The sequence below is a fragment of the Hippocampus zosterae genome, chromosome 19, assembly GCF_025434085.1.
Source record: "Hippocampus zosterae strain Florida chromosome 19, ASM2543408v3, whole genome shotgun sequence".
NCBI classification, from domain to species: Eukaryota; Metazoa; Chordata; class Actinopteri; order Syngnathiformes; family Syngnathidae; genus Hippocampus; species Hippocampus zosterae.
The window spans coordinates 8,679,311-8,697,350 of NC_067469.1; the positions used below are offsets into that span (position 1 = coordinate 8,679,311).

At 43.9% G+C, this 18,040-nt stretch overlaps 1 protein-coding gene across 1 annotated transcript in view; it reads left to right on the plus strand.

Moving 5' to 3' along the window:
- The first annotated feature begins 1,978 nt into the window (after positions 1 to 1,978).
- LOC127591817 (tyrosine-protein phosphatase non-receptor type 14-like) overlaps positions 1,979 to 18,040 on the plus strand; it is a 34,690-nt gene continuing 18,628 nt past the window's right edge. Inside the window, exons 1-3 of the mRNA XM_052052034.1 lie at positions 1,979 to 2,352; positions 10,201 to 10,585; positions 12,058 to 12,233. Of these exons, the coding sequence (XP_051907994.1) occupies positions 10,412 to 10,585; positions 12,058 to 12,233 (350 nt within the window). The 5' untranslated portion in view covers positions 1,979 to 2,352; positions 10,201 to 10,411. The remainder of the gene's footprint in view (positions 2,353 to 10,200; positions 10,586 to 12,057; positions 12,234 to 18,040) is intronic.

The following is an 18,040-nucleotide window of genomic DNA, read 5'->3' on the forward strand; positions in this document are numbered from 1 at the left end:
GTTTTGAAAATAAGTAAGTAAAATGGTTTTGGCAGCATCAAAATTCCTTGTCTGGCTTGACTTGAAGCTTTGATCCTTCATTTTTTTTTTTACAAAATCTTTTGAAAGAAATGTATAACATCTGCATGTATTATGAGTCCGTGGGCACTGGAGCCAAAGACAGACATTTGAACAAATTATAAAATTTGAAAAACACTGCTGGCACTGTGATTCATGCTCTGTCAAAATGGGCTAAGAATGGACCACATATGCATTTGGAAGTGAGCCATTCGTGTTGTTAATCGTCATGGCAAAATGACTGCTATTTTTGAAAGTTTTTTTTCCAGTAAGTAAACAAGTCCTTTTTTAATGCATTTGAATGGCTGCCAATTATTGGCAGGTTTGGCTAATGGCGGACGAACCTGACTTTCAATCCCGCTTCCACAGTGGGGAATAATTGTAATCTGTTCCACTCTCCGTATCTCTCATCCTCCACAACAAATATTTGTGTAGTGTATTTTTTTAACAATAATTGTACAAAAAAAAACCCGAAAATAATAAAATCATAAAATAGAATGTGAAGAATTAAAGAATATGAAGAACATATTTTTGGCGCCTTGGCCACCTGGGGGCAGTATAATACAAGAAAAGGTTTGACCATAACCGTGATTTTTAACCTTAATTTTGGACAACCTCTAAGGTCATTGATTCCTCGTTTCATCCACTCGACAGTTTTCCAATTCGCCACAACATATCAGAATTAAGTCATGGAGAATTAAGATAGCGCTTGTGTGCTGAGAAAAGTGTTTAAAACACACATTGACTGTTTACTTAAAGAGGAAGTGAACAAGAACAACAAAATCCCAAACAGGTGAGTTCCAAAAATTCCACCTCTGTCAATTACTGCGAAGGAAACAACAGTTTTAATTAACTTAAAAAAATAACAAATTAAATCGGGTAAATAAAAGGTTAATACTGTATTACCATAATTGTTACATGAAGCATTAAAAAAAGATGATTATCCAATGTGCTTGAACATAATATGTGCAAGAATGTAGATTGTTCAAATAAAGTTGGAACTGATAAAGAAGAGCAAAAAGCATTCATTCATTCAGTAAGGATATAAATGAGAGAGATGCTTCGTTTCACTTCTTTTGCCCCTTGGAAAAGCCTGAAAGCAGGAGGTCTTGGACCAGGAGCCCCGCGTTCCTCACATTCCTGATTTGTGATGTCACAGTCTGTTGCATTCATGGTATATGCGAAAGCTGGGAATTTTACTACTTCTGTTTGTTAACCGTCATAAATGTTATTAACCCTCATATTATGTTGAAAAAAATCACATTGATTATGTTGTGGGTCATTTTGACCCATACTGTAAAAATCCACACAGAATAGTCAAAAAACACGTTACACCAGTAACAACTTTGTTTAAAATGATGTAAACATTCGGAAAAGAGACAGACAACATATTTTTAATTCCAACAGTATATTTAAGAACTGTTTAGTTCACAACGCTTTTAATAACAGTTCATATTCATTGCAAATTTGAATTGAAGATAGGCCCTTCCCAAAAGTATAGTAAAATATCAGAGTCTGGATGTGGTGGAGGACCACCTCTTTTCGCCTGTCGTCACTTCCTCATGTCTCCCAATCACCAGGTCAAGGTGATTTGATGGGGCTGCCATTGGAGCATTTTCCATCAGAAGAAAGTTGCAATATAGAAACGCTGTGTATTTATTTGAATTTTTAGGGGTAATTTGTCTATTTACTAAAAAAGGCATTACATAGGATTTGTTTTGACATCTTAACATAATTTATATGTTTGTGTGCGTGTTTGCGAGACAAAAAGTTGTGTACGTACAGTATATTGCAAGGTTTCCACTTTGGAAGAATTGCCAGGCTACCGACATTACGTGGTGTTTGTGAACGCATCCAGACAACCTCTCTCTCTCTGTCTGTCTGTCTCTCTCTCTCTCTCATTCCCCCCCTCCCTGTGTCCAGAACGCCCCCGCGGGTCTAGCAGGGTCTCCTTCGGTTGGCCCGCATAGCCTAGCAAACGCGTCGCAGCGAGACCACAACACCACGTCGCTGAAACGCCGTCCGCCACGGCCAAGTTAGCCCAGTCGTGGAAGCGCTTTTCATCCTTTATGGTGACATTAAAAACCGAATTGGGCGCGCTGAAAACTTTTTTTCTCATTTTTTTTACTGGAACAATCGACTCGAGTTGAGATTTACCCTCCTCCGAGAGTCCGTCGCTAAATCCAGAGTTTCACGTGGAAATTTAATCCATACTGGATGGGGATTATGTTTTTGCTGTGAGGAAAAGAACGAGACCGAGGGAACCCTCCCCGGGACGCATCGGCATGTAGCGGGGTGAGTTTGACTAATTCTAAATGTTTGTTTGTGCTACTTTTTGATGAGTGTCGGGTTGGGAAGACCCCTCCCTCCCCAAAACATAGGCCAAATGACTGGGCCACGTAAGGAACGGAGACCAGGCATCCCAAACATTGTCACGCCTTGCTTCCCACCCCTTCCAAAACACGTTATATTCAAGGGCATTTTAATTGAACAAAAAGGAACATTTTTACTCAAACTAAATGACCGCGGGGGCTTCGAATAGTCATGAAAAACCCAGAGACAAGGCCGCGTATACATTGTTAAATAATTCCTCTAAAATGACACTCGAAGGAGCAGTCTATCACCTGAAGCTTCAGGGTAAATCTTAAAATGTACACAGGCAGTGGAGCAGCCTATCACATGGAGCTTCACTGAAATCGTTCAAAAATAAATCACAGCCAATGGAGCAGTGTACTACCTGGAGCATCACGGTTAAAACTGTCTAAGATGATAGCCAAAAGTCAGTCAAAAATGTCACTCTTTGGGGAGCAGGCTATACCTTGGGCCATCACCATCAAATTGGAGAAAAAACGTCAAGTTCCATGGTTAAGTCAGCCGATAGCCCCCCCCCCAAAAAAAAAAACAAAAAACAAAAAAAGATCGTCCTGGCCAGTCTATTACCTGAAGCTTAATTGGTGGATCAATCAGTAGAAATTACGCAGTTCATAACCTGGAGCTGTAGAAAACAGTCAAAGGCAGAGCCAAGGGAGAAGACTCTCACCTTCATGCATAGGTCAGTCAAAAATCACAGACAATGGGTAGTCTATCACCTGGAGCTTAAAAGTTAAACCAGAAAAAAACTCTTCTAAGGTTTTAAGCAACAGCCAAAATCAGTTAAACATTGTCATATTTAAGAGAGCACATTATTGCTTTGAGCTTCACGCTTAAATTGATCTAATTTGATAGTCAAAAATGACATTGTCAGGGGAACAGTCTATTACCTGGACCTTTAATTTCACGTTACCAAAAAAAAATGACATCATCTTATCACCTGAAGCTTCACAGCGAATGCAGTAAAAAATGACACTGCCAAGTGTGCAATCTGTCACCTAGTACCTCACGGTAATAGTCATAAATGACAATTAAAAGGAGCAGTCTATCACCCGGACCATCACAGTCAAATCAGTTGAAAATTTTTCATTTGGTCCAAATTTCTTTGTTGTTTTTGTTTTGCAACATTTAACAATCACCCGTGGAATCCGGTACTATCCCAGAGTGTATCATTTACACACTGGGATTTAACTGATGATGCTTATTTGTGTGTTTGCATGTTGCATAACTCTTGACATGTTTGTATGCGTATGCATGTGAAAGATGTGTTTGGACATGCACCAATAACCTGTAAAAAAAAAAAAAAAACACGTGCATGCACGCACACAAATATCTAGAGGCAAATATAGCCGCAGGGGGCGTGGGCCCTCAATACATGCACACAGACACACACACAAAACATTGACATCTGACTGCGTATTAAGTCCAACAGTATGCTGTGTAAATTACATGGTGCTAGGGCCAGTGGTTTTGGGGGAATATGCAAAAGTTTTCCAGAGAATTTTAAAGCTTTGAAAAATTCCAATCCCTTGGCAGTGCCAATTTAGCGTGGAGACACGGCAGCGGGGTGGGCGCAGAGTCGATGCATTGGTGGTCTGCGTTTTTTGGGTTAAGTTGGTAAAAATATTTTAAAAAGACAAATATCGCAGATGAACATTGCCTGGTTGTGTGGTGGCACCCTGACAGGCGACAATACAAAGCGTGTTCAGACCTGTCCCGTTTTTATGTATGCTACTTCCCAGGTGCAAAATGGTGGCATGTCAATCACTGCCGGCCCCGCCCCCTTGTGATCGTAGCGCACCTGCACGCCACCAAAACAAATATGTGGATCCACCTGAACTTACAAAATCCAATAATACACTCTCATTCGCTGACTCCCACACGCATTTCAAGTCACAGGTACTACAGTTTTAGAGTGTAAGGATGGTGACCCCATGTGGTCAAATTATACCTGCACCTCACATGCATACAGTATCTTGAACTGGTTTTGTAAGACAGTATCCATTATTTTTGTGACGATTGATTTTGACACAACAATGTTAAAGGGTGCAAAAAGATAATCGCGTTTGGTATGCAGGGACGCAACAGCGTTTTGAACTTAGAAATTAAGCTTTAGCTACCAAACAAGCTTCAGTGGTAGCCGAGTAGATGTAAACAGAAGTGATGTGTTAATGCAAACCAGGTGCCTGTGTTGTAAGGTTCTACTTTTGCTGGTAAGTGAGATGTGGTTCCCAGGCGGAGTAGTGGGGGACGACGGCTTTGGGTTGGTGGGAATGTCATGGAAAAAGTGAACAGCGCCGTGGTTTGGAGTGACGATGAGACGCGGTGCCGGGGGATGGTGTCCTGTGTTCGTCGCTGTTGACTTTTCCCTGCTTTCCGTTCTTCTTTGGAACGACTGGAACAACATGATAAGAAATGTCGCACCTCCTCAGTTTCCCACCAAATGTTTCACTCTGCCCACTCTCTGTCATGTCTGTGTACTGGCTTGTGTTATTACAGTATAGCTGGAGTTCGAATTTGCATATTCTTCTTTGGAATAATTTCAGAATTGAGTATTCTATCGACTCTTCCGTCGATTGTTCAAGTGTACATATGCGATGCAGGAATTATTTTTGTCCACTTGGGGTCACCATTCTCACCGACTACTATATAAACTATGACTTTGAGTACGTATAACTTTAAAGGCGTGCTTGGCCTGGTGAGTGACGTGGGCGTCAACGACTGAGAGCGTACAATCCGTATTTTGAATGACTCTGTGTGAGTTTTGGCAAAGGACCGCTTGGGGATGACGGACAGAAACTGCATGAACATTTTCGTTTCACCATTAAAGTGAACAAAAATGATATGTTTAATAATTATCGCAATGTCAGTGCTAATTAATGTTAACCTGTCTACGGTGTTTCACAGTGTATGACAGCATTATTTGTGAATATATAGCTTGGTTGAAAATGGTGGCGTTTAAAAAAACAATCCTATTCATCCATTATCTAAACAGCTTATTCTCATTAGGGTTACGGGTGTGTTGGGGCCCTTTGCCAGCCAACTTGGGGCGAGAGGTTAAGGCGTTTAATGATATTACGGATTAAGATATCAGGACTGGCGTCGACTTGTAAGAAGCCAGCGGGTATGCGGGAGAGGAGTCAGGCGGCAAAGCACTTAACCCATTTGTTGTGCTACAGCGCTCATGTGTAACAGAAAGGGAGGGTGGGCAGGGCTGGGGGGGGGTGTGGGGGCTGGGCTGCTGGTCATCGTTGGTATTTGAGTCCCAGACGAGACACACAGATCAGATTGATTGAGTTATACATGCTACACTTGTGTCCTCGACTAACATCGCAGCGGTGCGCAACAAAGTGCTCTTTTGTTGTTGTTCCCGCCTTTTGTGCGGCCCTAAATGGGACTAAAACGACTCGCCCGAGTGGGAGAACTGTGTCCCAAGTGCAGACATGTCCATGGATGCATACTGTTCGTCATGATTACCTATATTGACCAACCAAAGCCAAATTTTGCATGTGTAATGTAATGTTTTGGTCTGGTTCATTCATGACTCGGCGAAACATCACACCACATACTGTAAGGAGTGGCTGTATTCGGGCTCCATTTCTAACCTTTTGGCAGCTGTTTTTACGTTGCATAACATGGCTGTCAAACATGCAGTTAACATGGTGCCGGCATCATTTCTTTTACTTTTCTGCTCCCACTTTATTTTATATGCAGCAGGTTGCCAAAAGCCTTCTTCTCAATGTCACTCAGTGAACTTTGGCATTTGTTGACTTCATGGATGTTCTTTTGGAAAATGTAATTTAAAAAATAATTCTTTCAAATTAGTTCACAAGTTGACCTGGGCTCAAGTTAAGTATCACGCTAGTTACCTAGCATGGTAGCGTTACTTTTTAATGACTACAGCTTAATTTTTTTTTCATTTTGGCATTACAGAATTTTCTCGTTAATTAGCTTTTTAGATTTTCACGTTCGCTATTTTGCTTAAGAATTCTTTGGAAAAAAAAATAAAAAGGCATTTCAAAATGATGTTTTGCTAGTTAATTAGATTTTTAGATTTTCAAGTTAGTTATTTTGCTAAAGAATTCTTTGAAAAAAAACACATTAAAAAGGCCTTTCAAGATGACGTTTTGCTAGTTAATTAGATTTTTATATTTTCAAGTGAGCTATTTTGCTTAGGAATTCTTTGGAAAAACAAATTAAAAAGGCATTTCAAGATGATGTTTTGCTAGTTAATTAGCTTTTTAGATGATCAAGTTAGCTGTTTTGCTCAAGAATTCTTTGGGGGAAAAAACAAATTAAAAAGGCATTTCAAGATGATGTTTTTGTAGGAGAAATTATTTTTCAAGTGACTCAAATAACCCTAAGCCAGCTGTTTAGCTAGCATGATGGCATTACTCTTTTTCCTGGCAAGCTACGTTCTCACTATTTTTCCCAATATGGTCCAAAGAACAGGCAGTGCAAAAGTGTAAAACGTTGAGGAATTCAAATCATTTCAATAAGCGATAAAGCATTCACGCAATTAAAGGATAAATTGATTCTCATTTTTATTTATTCAAATATTTATTGATGTAAAACGAGGAAAACGGCAACGTTTTAGCTCCATCAATCACAAAGAAACAACAACACAAAAAAAAGAAAAATCAACAACACAACAAAAAGGAATGTTTTCTTCTAAATTTAGCCAAAACTTGCTGCGGCGGAAAAGCAAAACAACTCCTCTTCACGCCGCAAAATTACAACGTGCAAATTCTTAAACGTACGCGCCTTTAAATAAACACTGGACCGTGATTTAAAAAAAAAAAAAGCTTGCTAACCTATTGTCTTTCTGTTTGTCTGTCTGGCTTGACTCTGCCGCATTCTCCGCGGCGTGACACTGATTACTGGCTTTGGAGCTGCGCTAAAGTGCCGTCTGGTCCCTTGGCTAACCTCGCACCGGGTGTGTTGTTGATCCCGTGTGTGTTTTTGCGGTACGCCCTTGTTACTGCATGTCCGTGTTTGTTTGCTACACGGTGAAAGTATGCGACGCTTTTGCTGGCGTCGCCACACTTTGCTTGTGTCCTCGCAGGTCAGAGGGGGTTCTGTAATTTAGGATTGGTAAACAGGCCATTGTTATTCACTCCTTGTTTGGTTTTGGGAGGTTCGCCAATTAAAAAAAAAACACATCAGGAATTCTGTGGTGGCTTTACGGTTCTTCGACTGATTCAAGAATGCAAAGGCATGCGAGATGGCTTTTAGCAGCATTGCCATTTTTTTTTTGAAGCTCAATAAACATTGTTATTAAGAGCCTCTTTTTCATTGTCCTTCTTCTTCCGTGCGCTTCACACTTGGGTCAGGTGTGCTGTGTTTTCCGAGTCGGAGGAGAGAGGAATCTGGGCCAGTGTCCAAGCTGACTGTCATCAGTACGTTGCCAGATCCCAGGACAAGAAGCAACACATCCACTCCATTTGTTCTCTGGCTCCTCTGTGTTCACTGGAGCATTCTTGTTACGCTCGTTCTTCAACTTTCCGTCATTTATATTCTTCCTTTAAGTGTATAATGTGCTATTTTAGAGGTGTTAGTACAAATCGCCTGGTCTTTCATCTGTCTGACCACAAACGTCATCAACTCCTGGAATATTTATGACATTCATCTAGCCTTTTTGAGACAAAAATTAGCTTGTATATACCGGTAGTTGTTTTTTTTTAAACTCATTTACCACATTCGTGTGTTGATTTATTCAAAATAATAAAATTAAAAATGTTGATATTTTAAATCTACAGTTACTGTATTTTTCGGACTATAAATTCCGGAATATAAGTCGCACCAGTGAAAAAAATGCATCATGACTAAGAAAAATACATATCCTGTATAAGTAGCTCCGGAGTATAAGTCACATTTTTGCTAAGAAATTTATTTTACAAAAACCAAAACCAAGAACAGGAGAGCTGGCCGGGATTGGCCCTCAAAATCCCCCATACTTTATTTGTGGTTGCGCAATGGTTCTCTCCCACCATTCGAAAACTCAGATTGTTGCTCAAATCTGCCGTTAGATTATTAGTTTATGTCTCAAAAAAGGAGCGCATCAAGTGTTTAGACAAATTGGAAGCATTTCAAGCATGAGCTGCTGTTTGTGAATTAGGCTGTGTTTGGAAATTAATGGGAGAGGAGCGCGCTTTGCCTCTCCGCACAAAAACACTCGTAGAGTCGTGTTAGGGCATCAGAGTGAATTTCCGAATGCACTTTGTGTTGACGGCAGTGAACAAGTTCCGGTTGCATTTGAAACTTCCACCTGCAACTTTGGAAAAGTTGTCCTTTTTAGTTGAAAATGGCTTCACTAGAATCCCACCTCACGTTGTGGACAAAAGTCGAATCCTGGTCCATTATTACGCCTTTCGCCGCTGCTTTATCACGACCGCATGCTAGTGACGGCGGCTAACTTAGTTTACACAGTCGTTGCCATGACGACTACATCTTCATATTCTTGTACTTTTTTTCCCCTGAATATACTGCACCCCCCAAGCCCTCACCTACAAAATCGTACCAAATTCTCTTAAGAAACGTGCGGTTGTACTTCACCACCCACAGATACATAGAAAATGTCTTACAAATACATCAAACCTCGAAACCACTGCAGTTGTGTGCACGTGCATGGTATTACCGTAGCTAACAGTTGTTTACATAATCTGATTTCTTCTCTTGTGGTTGTAGTGTGTGTGTGTGTGAGAGAGAGAACACCGCATCTGTGTGCCGTTCCAAACGACTGCACTGTACACTACAATGTCTGGCACACTGTGTTGGCCAGAAAACAAGGAATAGGGGTTGGCGAGGGGTGGGAGAGGAAGCAAGGCCTCCCACACAGGCAGATAGCAGACTTAAGAAGCTCCATTAGCTCCTCAAAGCCCAGCTGCCGCCTTCAGATGGATGCCTGCCCTGGGCCGTTTGATGTCCACTGGCGCATAGCCTCACATCTCGCCTGCTTGTCTCCCAAATGTTGCCCGTCCGTCACTGGGCCTCAACTGTTGCATCAAACTGGGCCGCTGAGTGAACCGTTGCGAATATCGTTGAAGTGCGATGGGCCAGCACACTTGATTCTGAAGGCGATGGGCAGATTAGATTCTCATGGCAACACATGGTTGGAATCTGATTGAACTGAAAAATATATTAAGCATATTTCAGTACACGGTGTGGATCCTTGGCACAACTCATTGGATCGACCGATACTCAAGAATCTCCCGCTGCTGCAAAATGAGGACGAGTAACGGCTAATTTTATGTCGCGTTGTTGTCAGGCAGCATCCTCGCAATCTGGAATCGACCTCCCATGAGAAACCGGTTCACTGTAATTCTCTCCATCCATTCATTCATCCATTTTTGAATCCGCTTACCCTAGCAAGGGTCGTGAGCGAACTGGAGCCTATCCGAGCTCTCTTCAGACAGTAGTCGGAGGACACCCTGAACCAGTTGCCAGCCAATTGCAGCGTACAAATAGTCGAACAGCCATTCACGCTTACAATCACGGCTCGGAGTGTTCCATTCACCTGCCATGCATGTTTTGGGAACGTGTGAGGAAACCGGAGTACCCGGAGAAAACCGTATGTATGTTTGTATGTTCTCCTCACGCAGGCATGAGGAGAACATACAAAATTCACACAGGAAGGCTGGAGCCGGAATCAAACCCTGCACCTCTGCACTGTGAGGCGAACGTGCGAATCAGTTGCCCACCGCGTCGCCTGTAATTGTCTCCATATTTTTTAATTCAGTATTTGGTGACACATGCTTTTATTTCTGTCCCTAGAACCTGTCTACATCCATTGGGAATGGGCCAGCATCTAGCCAGAGAGCATCTATCCACACGGTGGTGCGGCTGGCGTCGCCCAAGAGTGAGGGGGGCCACGGCCAACTCCTAAAGGCGGCCGAACCCTGCCCCCTCTTCCTCTCTTTCTCTTCTCTCTCTCCTTTCTCCGTTTCCCTCTCCCTCCATCCTCACGGTGACTTTTGAACTTGCCATGCCCTTCCGGCTGAAGCTGCGGCGCACGCGGCGCTACAACGTCCTGAGCAAGAACTATTTTGTGACGCGCATTCGGCTGCTGGACAACAACGTGATCGAATGTACTCTGTCGGTGGAGAGCACGGGGCAGGAATGTCTGGAAGCCGTGGCGCAGCGCCTGGAGCTACGTGAGGTGAGGCCTTCTCTCCTCTTTCATCTCTATCTGCGTCAAGCAATCAGGCGTATAACAGGAACGGTTGTTACGATTATTTTGTTATTTTATGTTAACTGTTCCGTAAAGCGCTTGGTTCCAACTGCACTATATAAATAAGGATGTATTGTATTGTTAAAAAAAAGTATTCTTTTATTTGTGCCTTGGCCTTGTCCCCGTTAATCTTTGTTTACCAGGCTCGGGTGCACTTGAAGTTGATTTTTTATTTTTATTTTTTAATTTGTTATGCCAACCTGCATTCTTGCAGCCGTGGCAGCTTTTTGATCACATTTTACGAGCGTGGAACAGCGCATGCAAACAAAGCAGGTGTGTGGAACCGCCTTTCTGAGGTGTTGACACATACACACGCTCGCGCACTAAATCAATGTCCTGCATGCTTATTCACGTCAAAAGGACGGTGAAGTCACACTGCGGGGTTATTATGACCTAACACGGCGCACAGCTGTCCTAGAGGGGAAAAAAGTCTGGCGTGCTATTTATGATATGATTGTTTGTTTGCTTAAATCAAATGTAATCAAATTAGTCCAAAAATAGGATTAAAAATATATCAAAGGAAATTCTGAAATGATAAAAGAAATGCATGAGTAATCACAATTAATTTTCAGTTAATTTGAGTTAATTATGACACTTGCATTTTTAATTAGATTAAATATTTTAATCGTTAAATATTTTAATCGTTTGACAGCTCTAACATATACACACACACACACTGTATTTTTTTCTATAATAAAACTAGTGTTCTCTGGGCCTGCGTGGGTTTTCTCCGGGTACTCCGGTTTCCTCCCACATTCCCAAAACATGCATGGCAGTCTGATTGAACACTCTAAATTGTCCCTAGGTGTGGGTGTGAGCGTGGATGGTTGTTCATCTCTGTGTGCCCTGTGATTGGTTGGCAAACGGTTCAGGGTGTCCCCCACCTACTGCCCAAAGATGGCAGGGGTAGGCTCCAGTAGCCCCTGCAACCCTTGTGAAGACCAAGCGGGTCAGAAAATGGTTGGATGGATGAAATTTGTGTTATTTATTTATGTGTAATAAAACGAGTCTTTCCCATATTCAACATTTAGTTTCAATGGAAAATATTGTTTTCCGTTGAGTTATTGTGTAATATAATGTGTAACCCTTTCAGGGACAGCGGTCATGACAGTGGACAGTATATCATGCCATCAGGTTCCAGGTTTTCATTGTCGGTGCACGGAAGGGTTCAAATCTTTAAAAAGTATGACACTTACTACATGTTTGTTTTCTGAATGGAAAAACAGCGTGGTTAACGTTCATATTTTTGGTCCTGTTTTTGTAATGTAGCGAATGTAAAAACATATCGAGAGCCTAGAAACACTGACGTCAAATTCACGATCAGATCGGTCTATTCTCAGTTCCCAAGTCAACATTTCTTCTGATGTCTGTCTCGCCTTATCCTCGCCACCTGGCTTTAGACTCCCTACTTCGGCCTGTGGTTCCAAGGGAAGACCCAGGCTCCGGCGCAACGTTGGGTGGAGTTGGAGAAGCCCCTCAAGAAGCAACTGGACAAGTTTGGCAATGAGCCGCTGCTTTTCTTCGGGGTCATGTTCTACGTGCCCAGCGTATCCCGCTTGGAGCAGGAAGCCACCAGGTAAAAAAAACAGCAGCTGTGGATTATTTCTCGACATTTGTTTCTTGCTACTCCCAAGTGTCCAAAACACCGGCGTCGTCGCGCTCATCCAAGAATACGGCACACCCGCGTTTGGATCCGCTCTCAACGCGCAGTGTGCTTGCGTGCAAACGTTTTGGTTTGCGCGTGTAGCAGATGCGAGGGGGGCCGTCCGGAGGTCAGCAATGCGGACGGCTGGAAATCGCAGAAGCAGCGCTAACACACAGCTGCTGAATTTGTGGCTTCTGTCTGCCTGGATGTGCAAAAAGGGTCGACGGCGGGTCAGGGCTTTTGACGTTGCACTTGGATTGAAGATGTGGTAGCGCGTGTGCTTGGGTGTCCTTTTGTGTGTGAGGATATTTATGTATTCATTATATGATAGGTGGTACATTGCACGTGTTCCCTGGTGTGCACTGAACTTGTTCTTGACTCTGTGGATTATTTCTTGCCATTCTTTAGATTTTTTTTTAAATATATTTTTTTTACAAAGTGATGGTTATAACGTTGCCTGATATTTGAACACTTTCCCCACCAATACCGTGTTTGGTACCTAAAGTGTCTTTTGTGTCCTTCACACAATCTGCACATGAAAGTATAAAAGGAGTGACATTTTCACCTTGAAAAAGGCACGCTGTGTTGTGTTGAGTCAAAATGGAGCCATTTGGTCATGAGACTGACCAGCCTGACTTTGTTAGAGAGAGTGCAGGTTTATTCTACAGAGGCCAGGATCTGCTCCGCTAAAGGGCTGGTATTCCAGGAATCCCCTGCGGGCTTTATGGTGTGTGTGTGTGTGTGTGTGTGTGTGTGTGTGTCTATGGGCGAATTATGAAGGGGACTGAAGAGAAATGTAGGCAACAATAGTCCTCTCTTTCCTCCCGTTCGCTTCCTTTTAGCACGCCCGCACTGCACATGTCGTGTCGCCAGCACATTTTCATTCGAGTCCCGTATTTGGTTCTCTTTCATTCCTTCCCTCCTTTTTTCTCCTTCTTGTGTGAGTCAGGAATGTTGGCACAGCCGCCCAGCGTAGGAGGCGGACCACACATTCCTCCAAGCAGAAGTGCGGAGAGAGGGGGTGGGGGGGGGTGCCAGGAGAAGGGGGCCGATGTCTGGTTGATACAACAGACACACACATACATGCACACACGCTGGCTTCATCTCACACGCCTTGCAAGAATCCTCCGAGAAGCCAGCTGCAGAAGCGCTGTCAGAGGACTTAGTCACAATGCGCCGTATTGTGGGCCCCCGAAGCGCCACCCGAGGCTTTGGGAAAGTCGCACCCTGCTTTTTAACACCCTTGCCCACTTCAAGCTTGTAAACAATCCTCACAGCCCGACTGTTTGCGTGACGTGTCCATTTATTTGCTAACAAGCTGGCAAAAAAACGGGAGAACGTCTTTCCAGACCTCCCAAAAACAACCTTGTAATGCGCATGCCAGGCCACTAGTTGGTGATGTTCCTTTTGGAAATAAACACAAAGCGAATGCAGACCAAATTTTTTGTTTGAAATCAGTTTGGAGAATTTCCCTGAAAGGGGCCGTCGGTGAATAAATTAAGTGATTGTGGGAGTGACGACTTCAGTTTAAATGCGCCTTTCATTGGAATCGGGTTCACGCGGAGGTGAATTCATCATGTCGGAGAAGGAGAGTTCGAGTGGCGGACCGAGAATGTAATTGTTTTGTCTTTTGGTTCATCCCTCGTTATGTATGTGGTTATAACCTTCCCGTGTTTTGGGCTTGAACTCAAGTATAATTATGCTTCGGCTCACCACATAGAAAACAATGTTGATGTTTTTTTCTTGTAAACACAGAGTGAGTAACACGGCCTTTGGGTATATTGTTTTCTTGATTTCCTGCTGGCAAAACCCGTGAGTGTAAAAAATCTTTACGCAAAGCTTCAAGAAACAGTAAGAAACAGTTGTTACTGTTTTTGCTCTGTGGCTCCCCCTACAGGTGTGAACTATAATTATTTCGGCAAGGGTATTTCTCAAAATAAATGCGGGCCTTTTCGCTGTAGGAAAATAGCTCGTAGCGGAAATGATCTGAGTTTAAGGACGCTATCGTTCGTTGAAGCGTTGAGCCCATTTGAAACCCGTTGCAAAGCAAAACAGCAGCTCCTACCGTAAAAGCATGTCAACACTCTCTCAGTTTACAGCACGTTGTAAATGAGTTCCTTGCGTCATATTCAAGATGATCTCACGTCATGTGGCCTTCTCCACCATGTTGTGCCGCGTCCTGTGAGGATGCAGTGAACCCCCACCCGGGGAGAGCGAGATGTTGCCACAAGGGGAGATTTCAGCATGAAAGCGATCCGTGTTGAATCACTACTTTGAAGCGGAGGGTCAGACTGATGTGTAACCCGACGCCCGTTCTTCCCTCTCTTCCCAGCGTCCGTCCGTTCATTCATCTGTGTCTCCTTTTGCTCTGTGCAGCTGTGAAAACCCCCCCAGCATGTCTTTTTTTCCCGTCGCGACAATAAGTACATGGGATCTTCCAATTTTTAGGGAGTGAGAGCAGTAATTCAATTAAGATAGGATCCATGAAAACAATTTAAATTCAAATTGACTGTGACGGGCCGTGGAATGTGACATCAGCGATTGGTCTCTAAAAACAACATAATGTTGAAAACCTGTGCAAAGACCGTGAACTATGTAGTACTCGCTTGTACTGAATAGCGTTTACTATTTCCCAACATTTCATGTTTTCAAGATTTTTTGGGGTGTGGCCTAAACAGCCCTTCACATTACTATTTAAAAAAAAACCTAAGCGCCTTCTTTTGCATCAGCAATTATCGGCCCCGATTGCGATTATGGTACACTTTTAGAGTGCCTTGTTGTGAGTTGTGAGACCTCGCACATCACAGAAAGAAAGGTAGAATCTTTCTTTCATTATTTCTTTAATTTCGAAATAAAAATTGGCGACAGCACGGCGACTGCACTGTGGTGGTGGTGTATAACTGGTGTGTCTGCTTTAGAGTGCCTTGTTGTTGCGGTATAAAAGAGTGGGATATATTCCAACCAGCCAAGTCTTTAACTCATTCACTGCCAAAGACGTCTTTTCAGACTTGGCCCAGAATTGGCTGGTACTGAATGAGTAAAGCAGGAATATTTTCACAGCTCAAACATATCAAAACGTCACACCAGATGTGTTTGATTGACAGTCAAACGTGGGCTCAGCGCATTCAGCAGACACGCCTGCGGCCTTTGCGAGCGGAGTGAAAGGCAGCGAACTACTTGTCCCATCTGTCGACTTTCAAAATGAAACGTTTCCCTGGAACACAAACGTTTTCCCGCCCCTGCCCGACACGACGGAACCCTATCTGCCACTGACTTGCATGTACTGCACGGTGCATGGAACCCTGATGTCGCATCAAAAGTGGTCCAGAGGGACAAAGTGCGGAATCGAAGCAGCGCTTTGTTGACCGTCTGGCCTCAAAAGCCCTCAAGGCTAACAGCATGCAACGCCCTTGAAATCCTAGCTCACAGAATTTCACGGACACACACACACACACACACAGCTGTACTTTTTTGTGCCCTTGCTGATTCAACACATTTCAAATGCAGATCCTCGTGTCCTCCCACACGTCTGCCCTCATGAATGGGCCAAGGGGGGGGGGCCTCAGGGGGCGGTGGGGGTCAAGCTGCAAGGGTTAGTTGGCACATGCACGCACATATGTTTGTGGGCTCATCGCACAAAAAGGACCCCTTCGGACATCTGGCGGCTTCTTGTGTGAGGGTTTGAGCACACTCGGGGGCTAGAAAAAGGGCTCATTGTAAGACCGTGTGGGCTGCCATGCCAAAGGAGGATTCTGCCACGGTCGAAGTCGCAAGTGCCCACGCAGGTGGAAAGTTGGCTTCACTTTTCTATGCGTGTTTCCCAGGTGATGATGTCATTCTCATGTGCCAGGTGTGTGCCGGGAGAAATCTCATAAAAGTCAGTCCAGTAATTTTGCCAGCACTAACTCGACCGATGTCATAAGCGTCATCAGGGTGGGGAGGTAAATCCATCCATCCATCCATTTTCTGATCTGCTTTATCCTCACAAGGGTCATGGGGGGGGGGTGCAGGAGCCTATCCCAGCTGTCATGGGTCGTAGGCGGGGGACACCCTGAACCGGTTGCCAGCTAATCGCAGGGCACACACAGATGAGACATCCATCCGCGCTCACACTCACATCTAGGGTCACTTTAGAGTGTTCCATTAACCTGCCGGTCATGTCTTTGGAATGTGGAAGGAAACCGGAGTACCCGGAGAAAACCCACGCAGGCACGAAAAGAACATGCAAAACTCCACACAGGAAGGCCGGAGCAGAAATCGAACCATGCACCTCTGCGTTGTGAAGTGGATTTGCTAACCAGTCCACCACCGTGCCGCCCAAATAATCAGTCTTCAGATTTTTACAATTTTCTACAAATACTGAAATCAACATAATCCTCAAAAAATGTATATTTGTCGGATCTTAGTAATAATTGAGCAGTGCAAATGCATGTTTGCACGAAAAAAAAAAACCCAAACACCAACCAAAAAAGGTTTTGGGGGGGCTATTGAATTAAAGTACGCTAACAGAGAGTGAAATGTCATTGTTGTTTTAACAGTTCCCAACCTGCCTCCATACGCTTCCCGTGTGCAAAGGTCACAAGTCGACATGCCTGCTTTGGTTTCAGGGTCAGAAGCCAGCAAGGTTTTCGGACCCAGTGCCGCGATAAGATTAGATGTTTTTGTGACTCTGCTGTGTAGTCGAGTCTCCCCTGGGACCTCTTTTTATGGCGCCTTCAATGTTACGCTTTCATAGTCATTTCAACAGCTTCCTGTCCGCCTCACCGCAGCCGGCAGGCCGTTGCACGGAAACCCTCCCAGCGACCGCTCTGCAGACCCCAATGCGCCGAGCGAAAACACCAAGCCTTGGTATAAACAAGGTCCACAATAGCTTGATGGTTTTGCTACCGCTTGGCTCCTCCTCTCCTGACCGCAATGAGCTCCGCCCACTCTTCCCCCCTTCTCACTGCAGCGGCGGTGGTGCGGCCTGGCTAATTAGAGGGTTGCCACGGGAACGGAATGGCATCCTAGCCAATGGGTGTAATAACAGGGTGAGGGAGGAGGAGTGCGGGGTCAGATTATAGGCCTGGTAGTATGCGCCGAGAGGAGCTAAAAAAAGGAAAGAAGTGGGGGAGACGGGGTGAGAATGTGAGGTGGAGATGAAAATGGAAAAAAAATAATAAGATTGCAGGAAGGTTTAAACATGAAGGCGCAAAAGTGGGTCGTCTTTGAAAGTGAACCTTTAGGGAGAGCGGTTCGCCAACATCTCATGTCATTTCTTGGTGTCTTATTGCTTCGTAAAGTAATGGCGAATCCCGAAATTGCTAAAGTTTGGCATTTCTGAAGACAGCGATTTAGGAGGAGTCAAAACATGTTGTCCTTGAGCAAGACTTTGAAAATGAAACTGTTTGAGTATGCGTTCCTGACTGTTTTTGGGCTCCTTTGTGCCTTATTGTTTTGAACTTCAACTCACGCGCTACCAGAATGACTGACAGTTTCCTATAGATGGCGGCGTTAGGGTTTGTAATAGCTTGTGGCGCTGATTCTGAAACAGATAAATACCAAAATGTTGCAAAGTTTATTCACCCTGACACTTGAGCAGAGTATTTATGTGTGGTACCATGTGTGAATTCCAAGATGGCGCCGTAGTTGGCAGCCGTCGGCAAGAGATCTTCAAGAGCTTTGCTTTTTGTTGTTTTTGTCTTTTGTTTTGTCGTATGGTGTTTGTTGTGCGTCATGTAGACCCAATGTGGACTTCT